At 41.4% G+C, this 21040-nt stretch overlaps 1 protein-coding gene across 4 annotated transcripts in view; it reads right to left on the reverse strand.

The window, feature by feature from the left end:
• FAT3 (FAT atypical cadherin 3) overlaps positions 1-21040 on the reverse strand; it is a 333029-nt gene that overhangs the window by 7019 nt on the left and 304970 nt on the right. Inside the window, exons 22-27 of one of the 4 annotated variants that reach the window (XM_083854348.1) lie at positions 20067-20535; positions 11095-11248; positions 9282-9937; positions 6489-6560; positions 3034-3093; positions 402-437 (exon numbers count right to left, since the gene is read on the reverse strand). In XM_083854348.1, coding sequence (XP_083710474.1) covers positions 402-437; positions 3034-3093; positions 6489-6560; positions 9282-9937; positions 11095-11248; positions 20067-20535 — 1447 coding nt within the window. Of the gene's footprint in view, positions 1-401; positions 438-3033; positions 3094-6488; positions 6603-9281; positions 9938-11094; positions 11249-20066; positions 20536-21040 lie in introns of all 4 variants that reach the window. The other 3 variants (XM_083854347.1, XM_083854350.1, XM_083854349.1) reach the window with 3 other exon arrangements.

Genomic DNA, 21040 nt, shown 5'->3' on the forward strand with positions numbered 1-21040 from the left:
AGAAACAAAACACAGCCACTCTCAGGCATTTTGCCTTTTAAAATGCTACTAGATTGTATTAGAAACTGAGTCCAAGAAATCAAAATGTCTGAATTACTGCTTTTCACAGTTATTTGAAAAAAAAACTTTAAATGCAGTCAGCATGCTTATGGAATCTTATCTCATCTCCCCTTCCACCTCCAATGACTTCCAGAAAGAAAGTGTGCAAGCAAATAATCTGATTGACTGAAAACTGAATTTTGAAACAAAAATAGTGGCTGACCATTCCCATGCATCTTTTCAACCGAACAGAATTCAAACAAAAGAGTACACGTGAAGAAGTTGAAGAAAAAAACCAAACAGATCAAGTCAGTGCTCTGCCCACCCTGGCCCACAGGCAGAAGGTGTCCCAGAAAAATCACCTCTATTGTAGTTCTGTCCTTGATCCATAACAGACACTGTCAGATACAAAGTGAAAAGCAGAAACTGGTAACTTGGAGCTTGTCACCAGCATTGTAGTACATGTGAAAATACAAAACTCTGCATGCATATTTCTAAAGTACAGCTGCCATGGTGTCATTTTAGTAGGATTTTAAATTATTCTTTATTTTAACGTACAAGATAAGCTTGCCTGTCAAATGCAGACATACATAAAGAAATGTTTGTCGTGTATCATATTCCTTTTCTATCATATCTTAATTATTTACCCTCACTGTACAGATACAGAATTACGTTAGAGCTGTAATTCTTAACACAAAAAAAGGGCTATCCACCATCGATATGGCTTATAATTGCAAAGTACATTTTTCTCTCACTTGTTCACTTTGAAACAGAAAAATAAGAATCTACCATTCTCAGGGCCGGTTCAAACAAATCTGGGCCCACCTGGGCTCAGATACCATGGTGATGGGCACGGTATAAGAACCTGAATAGAATAGAATACAAAGCCATTTAATGGGGCTATCAGCTACAATGCTCCGCAACCCCACACCCACCTCCCACCTGCACTGCCATGCTAGCTGGTGGGGAGGGAGGCATTCCAGTATGGAGAGGGTGCAGGGGTGGGGGGGAGAGCAAGGAAAGGGGTTGTATGTGAGACAAGAGCAGGGAATAAGCTGCAGCGTTTTCTAGATGGATATGCTCTTGTTCAGCCGCATGTTATTGGGCTTCATGCAAAAAGTCATCGGGCAAAGTCTCTGGATGACATTGCTGGAGGAGGTCTGGAAGGAGAAACAGACCTTTATGGCATCACAGCTCATACCTGAGCTCTGTGGCTCAGACACAGGTGAGGGCAGAGAAGACTTCTCTAGCCTTTCACCTGCTAAGACCACCCTTGCCCTTGTGCATCACCACATGGTGCATGTGGTGATGGTGATTTCTTCCTTAGCTCTATAGCCAGGCAGGAGCTCTCCCTCTGCTCTGCCATGTACTGGAGTGGGGAGGGCTGGGGCTATTACAGGTTTAGCAGCAGTGTCTGAACCGGCCCTAACCTCTCTTCTGCACTGCTCTCTTCTTTGTACAATGGGTTTTGCTGTATTTGGGTCAGTGTGACAGCACTGCACCCGAGATGTGTCAGGGCCCTCTGAGTTGTGTGGATCAGGATCCAGGAGAACCTCACTAATTTGCTGACTTGCACAACCCTGGGCAGGTCCCTGGAGCAGGAGCCCCATCCTCCCATGACTCTGTGGCAGTGATTCTGCCCAGAGCTCCAGTGTGGCTAATTATTCACCACTTCCACCAGCTCTACTCCAGAGCAGGCAAGAATCCTAAGTTTCATATAAGGAACTTGGAAGTGGGGAAAGCATTTTCAGTGACAGCTGAAACTGCTGCCAGACTGGCTTTTTCTGACCTGTAAAGGATGATAAGGAGTCAGTATGTTTGCTTAAGTTTCCCTTAGGAAGGCAAGGTCATTCGCAGTGCCTGTGGTTTCTTTTCAAGGTTGTTTATTTTTTGAATGGGACTTTCTTTTGAATTAACCTTGGCAAGTTTTTTTTTTTTTTTTTTTTTTTTTTTTTTCTTTTTGATAGTGAGAAGAATGGCACTCTTACACTTCAGGAAATCAATATATGTACTATGAACAAATATTCAACTGGCATCACTAGCTAGGAGTAAAAGTGTTTTTCAAAATTACCGTGACCCTGGCTCAAATGAAAAAAATCAGTAGTTTCATAAAAATAATTTACTAAATCATCTTTATGTATTATGCAGACTATATTAGCTGAAGTATATAAAATCTGTCTTAAATTTGCTAAGGACAGATGAAATTTTTGACTTGTGGATAACCTGAACTGATGTTGAGTTGACATTTGCCCAAGGGTAGGAAAAATGTTGCAAAATAAATAAAAGTAATGTTTATCTATGATAACAAGACATTTCCTCGGTGCTTTATGGAAAAAAGAAAACAGTGATATCCCCGCATTACAGGTTCACTTATAACATGATATGCCTGAGGTTACCCAGGAGGTCAGTGGAAGAGGTGAGTGTTGGGTCCTTGGAGCACATTGCCATGCGGTTGAATGGGCACACCAATGTCACGGGAGAGCCACAGGTTGCGTGGAGCTGTGCCCACACGTCTGCTGCCTGGCAGGGTTTCCTGGGAGAAACCAGCAACCAGCCAACCATCCCTGTGCTCCTCTCTGTGTGATACCACTGGAGTACATAACCCAGCTCTGCTGCAGAATGGAATATTTTACAGACTTCCTGCGTCATCTTCTGTTTCCCAGTCTCTGCAGCCAGGATAATCTCAATTATAGGGCTCCATTATCAGTCTATTATTTTCTCTGAAGGCAATGAGAATAAACAAGCAGAAACATTGACTTGAACAGAAGAGGATGAAAGCTTGACACCTTTTCTACCACCTCCAGTTAGCCACAGATATTTTGTGGTACATTCCTCTGGCATTTTCATGTTTGCTGGTGAACATGCTGATCTGCAAAACCCAATCCCTGCCACAGGATTGCTGGTCAGTGTAGATTAGTGAGGTTCTGCTGGAATGTTTCACAATGAAAATAGGAAGCATTGTTGTATAACAAGAAACAAAAAAATTTTAAATACCTTCGTTTTCTATAGTGTCAACTACATTGTTGACAAGCTGTATGACAGTCACTATGGAAGCTTGCAGGGGAGGGAAAGCAGAAAATAAAGGGAGGGGAAGGACAGCTTCAGGTTAGTATTTAAAACACACATCATAAGTTACCACAATAAATTCTCTCAAAAGACAGAACTGACATTGAAAAAAAAAAAAAAAAAAAAAAAAAAAAAAGGCTGCTGACCAATACATGATTTATGCAGTGGGTTGCAGGACATTTCATTTCAGATAATCTCATATATCTTCAGAGTGGTGATAAATTCCAAACCAGAATTTCCAGAAAGGCATATGGGATGATGTGTATCACCTCATAAATTCAAGCAGACTGGTCAGCTGATTCAATTAACCACAGCAGTATCTTGTCTACCTGACACTAATTTCTAATTCATTCTCGCTTAGAGGTCTCCAGAGACGGTGCCATGTGCTCCAAGGATCATTATCTTTTAGACCATCACACCATCAGAAACGGTGTTAAGCTCAATCTATTTTCTAAGAGGAATGTTTTACTTATTTACTGTCTGTGCTGTGCCATGTAATACCTCAGGGAGTTACGCAGCACAGCTTTAATTAGGAGGACACATTCATGTAGCTGTGGTTCCAATTTTGACCCATGTTTGACAGAAGAGTTTCACAAATGCTTTGTGTGTTCTCTGCAGGTGTTCCAACAAAACAAACTTTTCCCTTGAAATAATTAATGTAGACTGTGCAGCTGTTTAATGTGGAGGCCTACAATGTGTGGTCATCTAAATGATCTGCATTTTGCACCACCTAACACCCCTGCCTTTGAGAACATGAAATAAACTCCATCAAAACTGAAGGGAAAGCCCTGGATGAGTGGGCACCGGATCCTTCCCTTTTCCTTTGTCTTTATTTATGAGAAAACCAATTGCTTGGAGCAGCAGGCTGAGAAGGGGACCAGAAATGTGGGGCGAAACATACCTTTTGTTTCACACAGCCAACAGACTTATGGGTCACGAGAAATGTGTTAGCAGTTCAGACATATGTTGCATATTTTCACATCTTTGCTAAATTTTGGGCATTGGATCAGGTATATCATGAAATTTCCTCAGTTCTAGTGAGGGCTTAGCAAAAAGAGTCTTGATAAACCAAAGGACCCTTGTTCTGTGTCTGTGATCAATGTATTTATGCCATCAACAACAATGGTAATGATACAAAAGAGACTTGTACTGGAATGCCTAGAAAACATTATAGAAAAGTAAGAGACTGAAATTAGTGCTGCATGGCTGGGAAAAAAAATGGAGGGCAGCTGTAAAATTTTAGAAGAAAAAACTGAGAGTGAAAAACAGGTCAAAAACCAGGGCCAGCACAATTTTCTTTGAAACTAAGAGTTGGCTCTGATGAGGGCTGTGCAGAGCATGGTCACAGAAAGGAGGGAACACCGCCCCACACAGCTCAGTGCAAATCAGTGCTCAAATACAGCACTGCTCAGATTTTGGACTACAAAAATTACTGCTAATTACTCACAGAAAGACTAGGGAGGCTGAGCAATTTAAATGCAGAGGAAATAAGGTGAGAGAAAAAAAGTAGCTTTGAAATCTCACCCATGTGAGTTTTCTTGGTAAGGCAAGCCCTTGACACAGCAAGAGGAGGCTCCAAGAGCCCTGGAGAGGGTGAGTGGAGGCTGCCTGCACCTTCAATGGGATTTATTCCAATGCTCCACTGCTGCATGATAGGTTTCCCCAGTCAGAAGCTGCTACTCAGTTTCACAAGCCAGTGTCAGCACAGCCATTTGAACATCTGAGTGACACAAGCCTGTCCCCTCTGTCAGCCTGAGAACCCAGCAGCATTACTCTTGGCTTTGGAGGAAGGAGTTTGGAGAAGAAGCCACTGTCCTGTCTCATCAAAGAGTGTGGATACTGAACTGCATTTGTTGTGGTTTCACTGACAACCTTGTAACCTTTGCAGGTATGTGAAGCACAAAGAATTAAAATGACAAGAAGAACAAGGATTTATGGCTTCAGGAGGCATATCCATTAGCCCTAAAGTACAGACATGTGAGTATAAGCTTACTTATGCCTGGCTTTGCCCTTCAGGCTCTTCCTCTTCAAACCTCCCCTGCTGCTTCAAGCAAACCAAAGTGTGTGGTCTTGTATCGATCTCTGCAAATGACTCAGATGATTTAAGTTTCTTCCCTCATTCTCCCTGAAGATACGGATTTGTTTGAACCCTGAACTAGAAATGTTATCTCTAAAGGCCATATTTTAAATGCAGCTTTCACAAAAAATGAGTGGGCACAGAAGGTCCAATCCAGCTACTGTGGGTATTGTGTCACTGATTTCAGTGGAAACAGGATCAGGAGTTTGAAATGTCTAATTAGAATTTGGGAGATATGAAAAGTAATAATGTACAATAAATGACCACTTGAATAATTATTCCAAAGGTAACTATAATGTAAATATAATTCATTAAAATAATACTTATCCTAAAAAGAGGCTAAGGAGCTTTTTTTGGTGCAGGGGCAGAGAAGCATTGAGAAGGCTGACAAAAATAATTGTAATTCTTCAACCATAGCAGACCAAAAGGAACTGCAAGTGTACTTTCCTATCAGTGCTTTTCCCAATACTTCTGAGTTTCTAGAGAACAGCTGCATGACATGACTGAGGGACTAAGTCTACAGACAGTTCATTAACTGGTGGCTGAGGAAACCAAGTACGATTTCTTTGTGCTAGCAGTTTTCTCTGTGTCTGAATAAGGCTTCCCTGACATCCACCAACCCTCTCCAGCAGAAACATCTTGACTTTTCTCAGGCTCACTGCTCAACATAGGTGGGCCGCAGGAACAAAGGTTTGCTCTGACTTTGGGGGCCTCTGTGGGCTGTGTACAGCTCTGCCTGTGTCACCCACTAACATAATGATGCAGGACATGAGAGGCAGGCACTGAGTATGCACCAAACAAGGATTTAATGGTGCTCTATTGTTTGCTGAGCTGTGATTGCCAGGGAGAAGCCAAGACGTGGGGGACTGGCTCATCTGCTGATTGTGGCTGAGCATCAGCACAGTTTTGTTGAAACCATGAATGAGACCTAGCAAATTGCACCGAAATCCCTTTTGTTTGACTGGTGAAACATGAAAGTCATGCTCTTCCAAGAAGGAAAATCATATAAATTCTGTAGCTTCACTTGCAACTGATTAGTCAACTTACATCCTGCAATGTGACTTTGCTGTATCATACCTCTAAGTCATTGCAAAGCTTGGTCCTGATACAACAGCCCCAAGCATCAAGATTTTTATTATGTTCCTATATAATTTAGTCAGTGGAACACAAAGTGAGGGTTTGAACCCACAACTTTCTTACTTTCAGCATCATTAAAGGGTTTCAAGATGTCTCATAAATGTTTTAATAATATTAAAGAGATAAATAGCTTTTCGCCCAGCATAATAAATACGAAATCATTTCTTACCATTATCATCTCCGGAATCAGACTGGAAGGAGCTGAGGGACTGTACTTCAGAGTTGCTGCCTTTATTACTTCCTGAAAAACAGGTCACTTCTTCAGCGTCATCAACCCCTTTACCTTCATTGACAGCAAAGACAAAGCAAAATGGTACTCTCTAGGTATGCACATTTATCTATTTACACCATGGACAGACTTAAATCCTGCCTTCTATTGTTTGAATCAGAGTAAAATTATTTCCTTCAAACAGAGGACATGACCTATTTGTCAAGAAGGCAGTTGGTGAAGATACCTAGACTTTTGTAGTGTTTGAAGTCCAAAGAGTTTTTCAAGTGGCTGAGAACACTGTAATCAAGGAAGAAACATCTGTATTCAATATTGTCTTTTTAGATGAGATATAGTCTCAAAAGCAATCAAAATGATGACAAGAAATGTGGTATAAACAGCTTATATAAGAGATTACAGTCACATTTATCTTTACTGTTCATTTCCTAATTTGAGAGCCTCATTAAACGTTCATTCAATGCTCAGTAAAGTTACTGTGCGTTTTGTTATTCATATCAGTGCCTCTTGGATCAGATTTTAATAACTCCATCACTGACATATAACAGATTATGCTTCAATTTACATTGCTTTTCATCAGGGACATTCAGTCTTCACAACTCCACTGTTTAGGAATGTAACTGCAACCTATGATATAAATTCTGCTGTAATTAAGCACATATAAATAAACACATACAACTGCACATTATATGGGCAATAATCAGAAACACAAAAAGTTATCCTCCATTGTAAGCACTGAGATACCTGAGCCAATTACAAATGAAGAAGCTCAGGTGCTATCAACATGAAAGTACAGCTCTCTACCTGCCAGCTGTAGGTATTTCTACCCAGCATGGCACACCTCCACACGGTAAGAGCTGATTTTCTCCTGCTGAGCAGCAGGGTATGGAGCTAATGGAGTGAGTGCTGCAGTAAAGAAGCTGCACTGCTTCCTGCTCCGTGACAGCTGAGGTCTGTCTCCCTGGTATGGCCTCACAGTGTGCAGAAATTCATACCAGTACCAGCAGTGCCTGTGGCACAAACATACAGGAGAATACAGAACAGAGCACGTGTGGGGGCTGACATGCTGATGCTATCAATCAGCACAACTATATTTAAAGGTTTAAAAGGTCAGACACAGCACAACCCTGAAATATGGCCCAAATAAATGAAAATTAATTCAAATTTTCACTATATGACCTTAGCCAGTGTGATGCCTTGGATGAAAATGCACCAGTCAGGGCACAGGTGTAGAATCATAAACTCTGTAAGGCTGGAAAAGACCTCCAAGATCATTGAGCCCAACCTTCGACTGAACATCACTATGCCAACCAAACCATAGCATTAAGTGTCATGTCCAGTCATATCTTGAAAACTTCCAGGGATGTTGACTTCACCACCTCCCTGGGTAGCCCATTCCACTCTTTCAGAGCAAAAATTCCTCCTGATATCCATTCTGAATCTCTCCTGGCACAGCATGATACTGTCCTCTTGACCTGTTTCCAGATTTCTCTCTCTATTCCTCAATTCCTATTGCTTTCAACTACAGGACTTGATTGTGCAGTTTTATGTGACAGTTTTGGTTAAAGCTGTGTTGCAACAACAGGGTTGAAGATCTTAGAATCATAGAACAGTTTGAGCTGGAAAGGACCTTAAAGATCATTTGGTTCCAATTTCCTTGCCAGGGGCAGGGAACCTTTCTAGACCAGGTTGCTCAGAGCCCCATCCAATCTGGCCTTGAATATTTCCAGGGATGGGACATCCACCTCTTCTCTAATCAACCTGTTTCAGTGCCTCACCACCCTCATAGTAAAGAATTTCTTCCTAATAGCTAATCTAAACCTACCCTTCTTCAGCTTAAGGCCATTCATCACTACAGGCCCTTGTGAAATGTCCCTTTCCAGCCTTCCTGTAAGCCCTCTCCAACAGGCACTGGAAGATGCATTAGGAAAGAACTCCTAATAAGAGAAAACACCTTTTAAAAAATCATATATGGTGAAGCAAACATCTTCCAGTCCATATGACATGTTCTGACTTGCAAGGATAGATGATGTAGGGCTGTAACTGTCTCAGAAAACTGCTATTTCCTGCTCTGACAGAAGATGTGAAGCTTGCTGCATCTCCAGCAACTCGTTCAGGAATGGAAGGAGTACTATGTTATCAGGTGAGGAACCATCAGAGCAACAGGGGATTGAAAATTCTGTGATTACTCTGATACTCAATGCAAAGGGGAATGTAATGGCCTGAAAAGGTGATCCCATATATCAAGCAGTACGTGACTTTCTGCTTTACTTCACAGACACTGAAAGTAGGGAATATTAGTTCATTTCTCCCTGATGCAAAACAGGATTGCTTCTTGTGGAAGGTTTAAATATTTTCAACTCCCTTGGGAAACAAACAGCCTGAACCTAAAAGAACTTGTATTTGAGAATTCTGCCCCAAATTGTTTTTTTGCAATATAAAGATGATTGCCTTGTATTGCTTGAAAAATGCTCAAAGCACTTACTCATATATGCTTTCCGAACAAGTGAAATAAATGCTTTTAGTCATACTTCATGCATAGAAGTAGAGGTCTTCTATGCCTGGTTTAATTATAACCTTTCAAAATTAAGCCAGATCACTTCTTGGAGAAATGTAACCATTCACATATATTAGGCTGGAGCATTAAGAGTTCCTGTGCCCCTGCACCTGCTGCACCCTGAAGACAACCCTTAGTGCTGGCTAGAAAGAATGAGACCAGCATGCAGTGGTACTTACTTTCTGTCCCAGCATCCCATGTGCTCTTCCTGATGGAGTCACAGTCGGAGCGACAGGGAGACACAGCAGGCAAGTTTGGAGCTACACTGCACACCACCACCCCCCTCCTGGCTGTCAGTATTCGAGGGGACTCGGGATGAAACGTCGTCATCTCCTGGTGCTCCACACCAAGCCCATCCACTATCTTGTCCAGGTTATTCCGCGAGTCACTTTGGAAGCACGGGGTATAGGCCATTGGCCTCACTGGCACCTGTGGAGGCCCAACCTCTTGGTAGATATTCCTGCTGTCTCCACTGTTCCTGACGTTCTTGAACTGGATGCCATTGCTCTTGTTGAGCAGGGCCGCAGTAGCGGGATCCTGTACGAGTGTGATGTTGTTGCGGGAATAGTTCTTCCTGAAAACTTTCTTGCGAAAAATGATGAAAAGAACGATTAACACAAATATGACAAACAGGACCACAGCTATTCCTATCAGCTCCTCCTTGCCAACGTAGGAATGCCCAGCTTGTATATTGGGAACCACCACGGGGCGAAGACCACAGTATTGACCCACATAGCCAGGGGTGCAGTTACACAGAAATGAACCAAAGATGTTGACACAGGAGCCACCATTTTCACATTCTTCTCTTTCACATTCATTGATGTCTTCTTCACACCTTAAAAGAAGAAAAGGAGAGCCTGGAATCTGGAGAACATATAAGAAGCAGTCCAGCTTGTGCGTGGTGCCTTATCTTGTCAAAGTGGTGCCATTAGTTAACACCTTGTGGTACTTTGCAAATTATCTTATTATTATCATATTATTTAATGGCATTTAATTTTTTTTCTACGGCTATTCCATGTCTTTTTTAAAACCAATAAAATGGAGATATCAAAAAGGAATTAAGAGTTTAAAGCATCTGATAGATATCAAGAAGGAAATAAAGCATCTGATAGGAAAAGACTCCTTGACCCTAACGAGGCTGACTGAATGTAATAGAGAATTTGCTTTTTTATATTGTTTTTGGACTACCCCAGGGGTTTCAATACAAAATATTAGAGGGGGATTCAAGGACAAGATAGTTGAGAAAAAATAAAGTGAAAACATCAGAGTGTTTAGGGAAAGGGTGGGAAAGAGAAGAGAAGAGAAGAGAAGAGAAGAGAAGAGAAGAGAAGAGAAGAGAAGAGAAGAGAAGAGAAGAATATACCGACTATGTAAAATTATTTAGGTCTGGAGATAAAATAAACAAATATTAGAGGCAGGGGAGAAAAAAGAACAGGAAACATAAAGAGAGAGGAGAATTGGAAAGAACAAGAGGTAGTAAAATGCAGAGGAAAAAGTATAAACAATAGACAAACCAGATGAGGGAAAAAACATGTTGATGGGCAGGCTGGGATTTTCTGTGTCTACACCAAGTTTATAATCAAGGCAGAGATTTTAAAAAAATTACTGCAATAAATTAGCCTTTTATGTCAGGGCTAAGGTGACTAAGTAATTGATCCATTTTCAGAACAAAGATTAAACAGCAGCTTCCACAGGTTTTACGAGATTGTTCAAAAAGGTGGCAACATTTAGCTAAGTGTATCTCAAAAAACTGTCTCAAGATAACATCCTGAATCAACAGTTTAGGAGGGTAAATTCAGAAAAAAACATTTCTGGGCATGCAAGTCCCAGGGTTTTCTCAGCTGTCATTACCTTAGACTTGGAATAAGAGCTAAGGTTGGGGTTATTTTTTGTGAGGTGAATCATAGCTTTTGGGTAGAAAATGCCTGATCAAAAAGCCCACCATCACTGAGCCAAAAAGCTCCCATTGCCCACCTGGGGAGGGACACTTACGTTACTCCTGTCAGGCCATTTTTGCAGTTGCAGATGAAAGCATTGCCGATGGGATCACATGAGCCTCCATTCCGGCAAGGATTTGGGAAGCAGGCTGTGATCTCTGACTCACAATTCCTTCCTGTGAACTGGGAGAGGCAATTGCAAAGGTACCCTGGGAGGTGAGGGACAGAGAAAAGGAAATTAGACTCCTACCACTGAGCCTGTCTAAAAGCGAGAGGGCCCATTTGGCTTTACACTGAAACATAAATTGTACTGTGGGGGCAAGGGGATGTTTACACTCATTCTGGTCTGTCCATGGGGTCCCCTAATGCCAGTCAAGAGTCTGTCTATCTGAAATGCCCAGACAATCAGAGCCCATGTCTACAAACCAGGGACCAGAGGAATTGCTGCAGCCCAGACCATCCTAACTGCCATGATTCAGGTAAGAATAAATGGCATTTGTGAACACCTTTTAAGAAATGTAACAAGAAATATTCTAGATCAAGGATGTATTTCCCAACTTTTTGAAAACGTTCACTGATAGTGGCAGTCTACTCTCCTTTTGGGGCTTCACCAATGAACAAACATCAGCCGAGAGCTTTTCCATCTCTGCCCTTTACAAAGATGACACAATGGGGATGTAACAGTAATAAAACTCCAGTTTTATAAAGTACATCATCAAGGCAGAAACTATAAACTTCAAAATACCAGCTGACCTGGGCAATACCAGCCTTAATCAGAGCTGATTATGTTCAGTGTGTGCTATCAAATTCTGATTAATCCCTGACTGCAATTCATCAGCCATAACAACATTCATGTGGAAGGGGACCCTGTTGGGGACTGAAGTCCCATTTCTACATTTTTTGTCAACACATGGGCAACATCAAAATAAAAAAAAAAGAAAACAAGATTTTAACACATCAGTTTGCCCTGCCAAGTATCAAATAACAAATCTCTTTTTTCTTTTTCTCTCCTTGTGAGTTCATATGGCACGGTTCCATTAATAAAGGCTTCATTTAAGGTCACAAAGAAATCCAGTGAGGCAGTGCATCTCTTAATGTTGTGAACTGGGTATGGAAATCTGACTGCTTTTCCACTTGAAAAGATCATGGAACATGTTGGCTGTGAAAGCCATGAGATGGCTAAGACAGTCCCTGAAAGCGGAAGGTTCCTAAGTTAGAGCTGTTGAACCAGCAAAATTTTCCTGGACATCTGTAAAAAAAACTTTGGCTGATCTTTTAAAAAGTTCCTTATATAATCCAAATGTCCTAAACAGATGTGTAGGCAAGGTTCAAGCTCCAGTTACGGGGTTCACATACTTTCTGATATAGCATATTAAGCAACTAAAACAAGGAACCTTCCTGCCATTAATCCAGCTGCAGTTAGAGCTGAAATGGTTGAGTGCAACTCAATTCACTGTCTAAATTACTGGCAATCAAGTTGATGTAGTAGAATTGTCATCTCTCAGTGGTGAGCCTTTTAAACATATTTTTAAAAACTTTCTAGATCTACACATCTGGAAGAAAACCCAAATACTTTTTTTAAAAGTTACTCTTTCTGCAAACATGGCTGAAATTTCCAGCAAAGTTAGAAGGAAAAGAATTTCATGGAAACAATATGGAAAAACCCAGTGGAGGCATAAGGAAAAGGCAATTCCGCGTCAAGACTCCCACATCTTTTATGCCCTATATGGTTCAATTCACCCTGTTCAGTTACTCTAATTGAATTCTTTCATGAGGACAGGCTTTTGAGAATACACTTGGAACCACACTTGCTGGCATACTCAGTCAAGAGTCCAATACTATTTAATTGTAGAAATGAAATAGATACTCAAATATCATGCTGTTTCATTGTCCTGCTACAAGAAGAGAGACAGACACACTGATCTTTCCAAGGTTAAGAAGGTAAGTAATTCAGCTTTTGGGCTTCCCAGAAACCATGTTTAGTCAGCATCAACAAGATGGGATTATTTCTTTCTGTGTCTTAAGAATATCTCACTCAGACAATGTGAACAGTTTTCTGGACCTACAGAGATCTGGGTCTGAAGAATTACAAGTCTGTGACTGTAGGTAGAATTCACAGTATGAATAAATAAGACTGTTTCAGTGCTTTTTATGACTGAACAGTGACATCTATAGTTCAAAAATTTACAGTAATGTTTTATATATTTTTTACAGTCTCAATGAGTTTTAAGCAAAAGGAGAATGTTCAATTCAAATATAAACTACTTTATTCATAATCAATTCTGTTGCCTTATATAAAAGCAGAATATATATGTTATTCTATTTGTTATCTGATATTTTATAAACTTCCATAACTCTAAAGTGATGCTAAAAGCCAAGTTTTTCTTAACCAAGTTGTTAGATGTCTATCATTTGTAAGACAAATCACTTTCTTTTCATGTCTTGTGTTTGTTTCAGCTGACTAGGTTCCAAGTTCTGTAACATATTCTGTTTACATTTGTTCATTATAGAAAACTGACGAAGTACTGATTTGATTAAAAAAAATACTTTTACCATCAACTATAAAAGAAACGTGGATTTCTTTCATTTAAGAAGAGATGAAACTGAAAGCACCAGATGAGTCAGAGCCCTGTCCATCAGTGTATGAACAGCACCAAAATAAAAGTATGCTTCTGAAAGTCTACATTTTCCACACAATTTGATTTAATGATGGTGGAACACACATCAGATATTAGAAGCCTAAAATATTCACTGTAGATTCTAAGCCTAAGGATCAAAGTTAAAAACCAAAAAGGCACCAAAACAAGACAGCATTAAATTACCATATTTATCACCAGTGTTTCCTCTCATTGGATTCACTGCCACACACCTGCCAAGTCCAAGCCACTGGCAAAAGACACAGAACTTTTCTGCGACACACATGCTCCGAGCTGCAGAGCATTCACCTGCCAGGTCTCCAACGCAGCAAAGCATATGTCAAAATTCATGGAGTAGGGAAGAGAAGAGCTGATATGATGGCTCAGTAGACAGCATATAGCAGCTCAGCCAGAAGACCTGCCAGACCTTTAATCCTTCTCCAAACCTCCCAGTAGAGGCTCTAATTTTGCCGGCTATTGCATATTTTAGTCACAGGGCTGTGGACAAAGGTAAATTGTAAAGAAAACCCTTCTGTTTGCGAATGCATCTTAGGTCTAATAAAGGATTTATTAGCTCTGGAAAACACCTCTGAACTGCTTCTAGGGTGGGACCACAACATTCTCAGCATGTGCCATAGCAGCATGCACCAACAGCTGACCTAAGAGCAACAACAAACTATGAGCAACAATACAGCCTTGTTAGGCTGTATCTACATTGACAAGTCCTGCTGAGCAGCAGCAGCAGCAGCAGCAGCAGCAGTGGAGCCAAAAAACTGGTGCTGAGGACCCAGAAAACTCACTGTGCGCAGCTCAGGGCTTTGAGACCAGCTGGTTTCCAATTCAGCCTGGTCCTGTCCTCTGAGAACTCTCCACAGTGGGAAGTGAAGCGCAGGGAGAGATGACCATTAGAAGATTCACATCAAATATCATTCATGACCTGAATCATTATGTAGACATAGGTCGACACATGTAAGTCTTGGATCTACAAATGTCATTGTGAATCTTACTGGTGGTTTTATAAGGCTTCTCTTATGCTCCTTGTTAATCTGAGTCCCCTCTACACAGTTAAACCTCACCTTCTCACTGTGATTCAAACAGCTTGTCTTACTGCTCTCTTGGCATGTCCCTATCCAGAGGAAAAGGTGTTTTTCATCCCAGACTGAAGAGCAACATGCAGTAAGACAGGACACTACACAGGCTCCCTGCCTATACCTGTGTTTGCTTGGCACTTAAGAAGCAGAGGCAGCAGCAGAAGGCAGGCATGGTGCCATCAGCAGATGGGTGTCGTTATGTAGCAAACATCTCTGTTGGTAGCATTCCCAGCCTGAGCATCTGAATGTCTGTCTATCCTAAGGTTTACTTGGCTTTATTAAAGAGGATGCTCCAAACTGCTGCCAATTTTTTTTTTTTTTAACATGTGTATGCTCCTGTTTCTATCTATCCCATGCAAGACAGGCTGGCTTTTATCTGTTAATGTGCTTTGGCTTTTTCATTTGTCTCTCTGTGTAGTTTCTCTCCCTGCTGTGCAGCTAGACCTGACAAACTCGCTGTCCAGAAACAGCCCTGCCCTTGGCATTGACCACATAGTATTACACAGCAAGTTTGCTGATGAGAACTACTGAAGGTGAAGAGGACCTCCCCCAGCATTTGTATTTTGGTAGGTCTGTAGTCAAACCTTCATGTAGTGTGTGTTCTTCAGCCATATAGTCCTGCCACTCCAGATTTAACTTATCTGTCTTCAAACAGATCTCTGCCTCCTGCCACTTGTTGGTATCAAAATGAACCTCAGTCTTTGCAGAACCAGTGTTTTCTATGAGAGGATTGGCATGTACATGCTTTTAAAGTGGGAATTCAAAAACAGATGCTTATAATCATAGCTATAAAAAAAGATTCAACATGACCAAAATTTCTAAAAAAGCTTTAAAAAAATAATTGATGTGCATTTGGTATATTCACATCACAGTATGCTGGGTTGTTTGTATGAAAAAGCAAGTTCGAGAACATTCGTAAGACCAGGTCAGTGGTATTATTACACTAATTTTCCCTGTATTTAGCTCTTATGAACTACCTAATCCTCAAAACCAGCTGTGAGCAATGTTGCCAACAGCATTTAAAACATGTATTAAACCCACCACCCAAGTGCCATGTTGCATTTTCTCCTCCCTTTGGATTTTAGCTCTGTTCATGAAAAAAAAAAAGAAAAAGAACAGAAGAAAAGTGAAGAGTGGGGAAAGTGAAATGAGTTTATGGCCTCACACTCTGCCCACAGTCCTTGACTCAGTAGATATTTCCGCTCAAATGCTTCACGTTCAAATAAAATCACCTACTCATATAAGCCATTTACTTTAATCAAAGCCAGATGTATATAGGACTGATCAAATTAAAAGCAAGTAGCTATAGTTATAATTGCAGGCTTTACAAGCATGAGGTTTCTCTGTGGTTGAAAACCTTGGTGCAGTCTTTGCATGTGATTACAGTAAAGCTTTCTATTGCTGAGATTGCTCATGCTGTTACTCATGCAGATAAACATACATTTACTACTGGCAGCCCTGGAGGTACCACACTATTATTAAGGTTAGTAAGATTGTGTGACATTTCCCATTTTAAGACCTTATATTCAGCAGCTTATAGCTTAACCACACTTTAAACACTTGGTTGAATTTTCTTGGGAAATTTCAGTTCAAAGACCCAAGCTGTTTCTGAAAGTCATGTGTTTGTCAGGTTCCAAAATGCTAACATTCTTTAAAAATAGCTTTACTGACCCATACTTATGGATGGTCTATTTTTCAGGGCTGTGGTTTCCACTGTCTCCCAAAAAAATTGTCCTGAGTATATCTCTTTCTCCTGTGTGTCTCCTGAGCTCTCAACCCTAGTGAGTGCTCATCCCATTGTGCCAACCCCTATTTAAGCATGCATTGGAGCTCCCCATAGGGTCTCTGAACACACAGTCCCCCCTCCTGAACCACTGACATCACTTGGCCAACATTGTGGCCATGAGAGCAAGGAGAGGTTCATGCCATGGTCACTTTCTACTGGCTCAGAAACCAGAGCCAGCAGAAAGGCTTATCTGAAAGCAGAGAGGCTTTTCTGTACTCTTGGAGTTCCCATCTGAGCTGTCTGTGCTCTCATACAGTCTGAGATCCCCTTCGTGCCTTGTTCCATATGCAGAGAGGTCAAGCAGAATGAGCCACTGTGGGTCAGCTTAGCCCTGAGCCAGCCCTGCTCTGGGGCAGCACCTCTGAGGTCAGTTCTGAGCTCTGTGCAGCCCAGGGCCAGCCCTGCCCTGTGCCAGGTGCTGTGAAGCTGCTGGGAATGTGTCCATCCAAACCATAACAGCAGCGGCATGGACACACTCCTAGTGCATAAAGAGCACTTCCCCAAACAGGGCCATGGTATGACCCTATTCCCATAACCACAGGATGAAGTGAAAGGCAATTGAAGCAGCTTTTTTTATTAATGGTGAACAGGACAGTAGACATTTGTACTGAAAGGAAGATCTCACAACAGAAACATTGTTATAGAGGCTTGTGTTGTAGATATTCAATTTATGCAAATGATATGTAAATCAGACATGGCCTCTCTGACTTCTGGTATGTAGCCAGCAACTCTTTCATGTTATAATGTTGGGTAACCTTTGCTTGACTGTTTTCTTCTTAAGTTAGCTATAAATCTCAGCTTTCTTTTTCTCTCTCCTAATTGTCTTTTAAAGCACAAGTAGGTTGTCCATAACAAAAAAGGTGCTAACAGTATATGAAATCTGCCTTGTAAAAATTGAATTAGAGAGTGTATTTATTAAAGCAAATCTTATGATGAATACTCTCTGTTTAGGAATAGGAACATCATTCTCCAAAAACTGAAAACCTTGGATAATATAATAGAAAACACTAGTCAAGACATCCTGATGCTACTGAATGCCCCGTGATAAGGAAAAGGCATGATATATTTTTGCATTATTCCCTTCACCAAAACAGAAAAAAGTTTCTGTTTTCATTCTTAAGACAATTCTTCAAAAAATTAAGGGTTTTTTTTTCTATTTTAAATGGAAATCAGCTGCTAGTAGCTAACATCTATGTCAGCAAGTGCAATGGTTGATGGTTCTTAAATGCGCATTGCAATTCGTGGCTCTGCAACTAGGACTTGCAATGCTGTCGGACTCCTGTGCTCTTAGAATTTAATTATGTGGCCTTTCAGCATATGGAGGACACTAACAACAAAATTGCTTTGCCTAGTGGAAGCAGAAATGCCCATGCCTTCTCCTTAAGGGCTGGGCTGTAGAACCACCGGCATACAGTCAGGGCCCATTGCACTGGAATTATGGCTTTATAACAATCCTTTATTTACACACACTGCTGAGACAGTAAAAACAGCAAACAGATTTTTTGACGGCAGCCAGCCAAAACATCCCTGCAGGGCACATGCCCCTCGCCGAGGCAGGAACACAGGCAAGTTAAATCAGTTCTGTGACTGCCTTCCAGCAGCGAATTTTGTTGACATGAAAATGGTATTTGCCATTCCAGTGATAAGATGGGTCCAAACTTCAGGGCTGCTTGTTTCTCCCCTACCCTGTGTCTCCCCTCAGCTTGAATTGGCATGCACATGGTGTTGGGAAAAAAAGGAATTACTGTAAGGAGTTCTGTTAGAAAGGTTTCAATTTACTCATCATGAGATTGCTGAGCAATACTGTAAATAGACTCAAATAAAATCAATAGAAGGAACTGTTCTCATGCTTCCTAGGATGTGAGGTGAATGGTTAACCTCATTTATTAAATATGGACTCTGAATCAAAGCCATCATACATATGTTCCTGTACATACTACGGCCATATTTCCTAGGAATTTCAATAATCATGATTAGCAATTCTTCCAGTGGGTGCAGCATCCTTCTGTCTCAGAATTTTTTTTTTTTGCCCTTGTTTAAAGACCCTTAAGGACAAACATACATGCAGCAACATTTCTCCTCATGCCCCATAACACATCCTGGATTCCTAGGGCAATCTGTGCTTTCCAACTGTGCTTTCACTCCTTATAACTGTCCTCCCATTTCTTTCCATCAACAGTAAAGCAAACAGCATCCCTGATGCACCATTTATGAAGGCACTGGAGAAGAGGTGCCTGAATCAAAGCCAAAGATCCAGAGGGGATGCTAGCTGACACAGCCCAGCATGGGCAAATCCCGATTTTCAGGACTTACTTTATAAGAGTAGGGCTATCCAACTGAGAAGCTTATCATAGTTTTGCTCAGATCTCACCACATGTCAGTCTTGAACTGATCAGAACTTTAGGCCTAAAAAATCTGTGTGGTGGAAGGGACTCAGAGAAGAAATATGAGAGTCAGGCTTAAACTAATGAAAAACAGAAATAATAACTATGGGTGCAAGGGAATTGCATGGACACATTAAAGCAGAAAGCCCTGGGACAGTGGTTAAATGCTCCATAAACCAAGAGATTAGTGGGAACTTCCCTAGAGAATCATGACCAAAACTCACTGACAGTAAGTGGATAGAAAGCTCTGAACTTGCAGAAAACCTCTCTGTTTCAGAGAAGTTTTATTCTGCCAGAAAAGGTGTGTAATGCTGCATGCTAATACAGTATGGGGAATTGGAAGGGAAACTCCTACACTGCAGAAAGAGAACTGCCCAAGAGGGAATGTTCTACATGTGTGCCATTTGCTTTTCTCCTGCTTACATGCTGATCGTTCTGGTAACTTGTGCACTGCATTAAGTCACTGGTATCAAATCACACACAAACCACCACATAACCACTGGATAGGAAACTCCAACACAAGCACAGTTTAAATCAATGCCCTATAAAATTTGGATAATATTACTTAGACCTTAGAGCACTCAAGCCTCCAAGAAAGCTGTAAAATACAGTTCAGGAGGGTTTATAATGGGCCCAACTTCCTATTTTCCATGCAGACATGTAATAAAATTACTCACTTACAAAAGGATGAAGGTGTTTGCGGACAGCTCAGTAATTATTTGTGACAGCTTCGGAAACAGAGTAAGGGAACACTGCTGTTGCATGTGTGATGGACATTTCAAATCACCATCTTTGTGTCCAGCCCCCAATGCTGTAAGGATGCTGTAAATGGATTCTGAAAAATCCAGCTGAACATTACCGTAATTGTAATTCTATTGGTTTCTATAGAAATAGGATTATACTAACAGCCAATAAATCAATTTCCTCCTGGAACACTAATGCAATAAGAAGGGGCACCATTTCACTGTTATTTATAGAGCAAACAGCTTTTACCCAATTTGCAATACCTATCAGAGTTTTATAGAGTTCATGAGATTTTTCAAGCATGTTGCTGCATAAAACCATCTCTGGCAATAAATTACAGAGAAAAAGGGAGAGGGGGAAGCCCATAAAGTAATGAAAACATTTACCACCAGATGGCACGGCAGTACAGGTGCCGCCGTTCTGGCAGGGGTGTCTCTCGCAGGCATCGGGATAAAGGACACAGCCAAGCTTCAATTCCGTCAGGCCAACCACTTCTGCGAAGCTGCTGCGCTTGTTCTGGAGTGGCAGCTCGTTGTTGTTTAGGACTACTGAATCCAGGCAGCCCTGGAAGCCGCTCAGGACCTGCGTTGTCCTCTTGTCAGTCAGGCTGCGGACGTTATCCACCTGGACCTGGGCGCCGAAGTAGACGGAGCTATCTGTGCTGAGCGTCTGGAAGTAGAGGGGCGCTTTGCGGCGCTCCACGTAGCTGTCGTCCAGGGACAGGCTTGTGAAATTGCGGTTCAGCTCCAGGAAGACAGAGTGCCAGCTTCCATCATTGACAGCCCTGCCAGAAATTCCCAGGATTCCGGGGCCACTTCCGCAATCCAACTGGAACCAGAGTTTGCCATCGACAATCTGCAGGAGGAAAACAGAAATCAAACTGCTTCAGGCACTCAGCTGTCTCATAAAACATTCTCACAGAGAATCTGGAAGCACAGAGAACTTCTAGACAGTCTCTGCACACTCTTAAAACCGTTCTCCTAACATGACACTAAAACAGCACAAAGGTGTGCCTTTATCATGAGAAAAAAAAAAAAAAGTGGAAAATACCAGCTTACTTTGATTTTGCCCAAAGCCAATTACTGCAGGAAAACTAAAAATATAGAAAATCATATGGGTGCAGAATAGAGGTGAAAACTGGGATCATTATATGTTTTACTGGAGAGGATATGGATGGACTTGGTGACCCTTGTTCTGCTCTTGCTCTTGAACAGCTGTCTCTCCCCCAGCGAGCCCAAGAGCTGTGATTCTACTTCCAACTGGTTGATGTTACTAAAAGGATGTTCAGGGCACAGGATAACCTCTCAGTGCTTATCAGGCTTGTGGCAAAGTCAATGGCCACACTTTCAGCTGGTGATGT

This window comes from Zosterops lateralis (assembly GCF_965231275.1).
Source record: "Zosterops lateralis genome assembly, chromosome: 2".
In the NCBI taxonomy this organism is placed as follows: Eukaryota; Metazoa; Chordata; class Aves; order Passeriformes; family Zosteropidae; genus Zosterops; species Zosterops lateralis.